Below are 1,283 nucleotides of genomic sequence, written 5' to 3'. Positions count from 1 at the left end.
AACCACTATAAATCTTTATGTATTGTCTTCCCTGTTTTATTCTTCATTTTATTCTTGGTTAGATTATTCCATATCTTGCATTTAACTTTCCATCTTTGAACTTTAACTTGCCCTTAATTGGAGGTCAAATTTAGTAAGAGCCAAAAAGTGTTATTCACCCCCCTCTAGCACATTTATTTGGGACCAACACAAAGGTGCCATAAAAAGCTAAATGTGGATGCAAGCTAAGGCCTGACGTGCTTAATGTATGCTATCCCTTAATATTTGACCAACTAGATTCCTTTTATGGCTTAAGGAAAGTAGAGTAGAAAAGTCCATAACCATCTTAGTAGAAAAGCATGTGATAGATTTAATTATATGTGATATATTAAATGCTATGCATGCTAATCAAATGAGACCTTAATAAAACGAAAAGGATAAAATCCCTCAATAAATATTGAGTCACATACCACGTATGATTAAGTAGCCTTCCATCGTATAGCAAGATAACTTGGCTACTCTTTTAATCGGAGGCTTGTTGAGTACACTCAAGGCCACACTTTTACATGAGTGTGTTTGAGCTATTGGTGGGTTTTACTCAACTAGTTTAATAAAATTTGAATGCTTGGAAACTTGATTATTATGAAAATGTGTTGTCAGTTAGCTGATCTAAGAGTCGTATAGAGATATGATTGGTAAGCTCAATTACCTACCTAATCCGCCTATCATAGTTTGTTGAGCACACTCAAGGCCATGACTAGATGGATGGGATCTTAGCCCACTAAGAGAATCCTAGTAGAGATCTCTCGAGGTGATGTGGAGGGTTATCATCTTGTAGAAAATAATGGGAGAACTACTTAAAATTTTAAAATTTTGTTTTAAATAGTTTATGCACGATGTTTACTTATTGCCTTATTTTATCTATTTAGGCATAATATATGTACATGGCTAATAATTTTCCAATACAGAGCATCTTGGATGCAAATAAACTCACTGGCCCAAACTTCCTCGATTGGTTTCGGAACCTCAAGATCGTCTTGAAACAAGAAAAGAAATCTTATGTCCTTGACACTCCTATTTCACCAGTCCTTATAGCTAATGCTAGTGCTGAGGATAAGGAGGCATATCAACGTCATAAGGATGACAACGATCAAGTAGCATGTGTGATGCTAGCCAGTATGACCCCTGAACACCAAAAGCAACATGAACACATGGATGTCCAATCCATGATTCTTCACTTTAGAGAATTGTTCAATAAGGAGGGGCGTATTGAAAGATATGAGATCTTTAAAGAACTATTCTGA

General features: G+C 35.7%; 1 protein-coding gene across 1 annotated transcript; it reads left to right on the top strand.

Moving 5' to 3' along the window:
* Window positions 1-923: 923 nt before the first annotated feature.
* On the top strand, window positions 924-1,283 carry LOC149526788 (uncharacterized). Its single transcript, XM_089784607.1, has one exon. The coding sequence runs from the start codon at window positions 924-926 to the stop codon at window positions 1,281-1,283; it is 360 nt and encodes a 119-aa protein (XP_089640733.1).

The sequence above is a fragment of the Theobroma umbraticum genome, unplaced genomic scaffold (assembly GCF_002168275.2).
Source record: "Theobroma umbraticum cultivar Fairchild unplaced genomic scaffold, ASM216827v3 scaffold_146.0, whole genome shotgun sequence".
Lineage (NCBI taxonomy): Eukaryota > Viridiplantae > Streptophyta > Magnoliopsida > Malvales > Malvaceae > Theobroma > Theobroma umbraticum.
The sequence above is the reverse complement of the archived record's forward strand: the minus strand, read 5'-3'. Positions and strand labels throughout refer to the sequence as shown.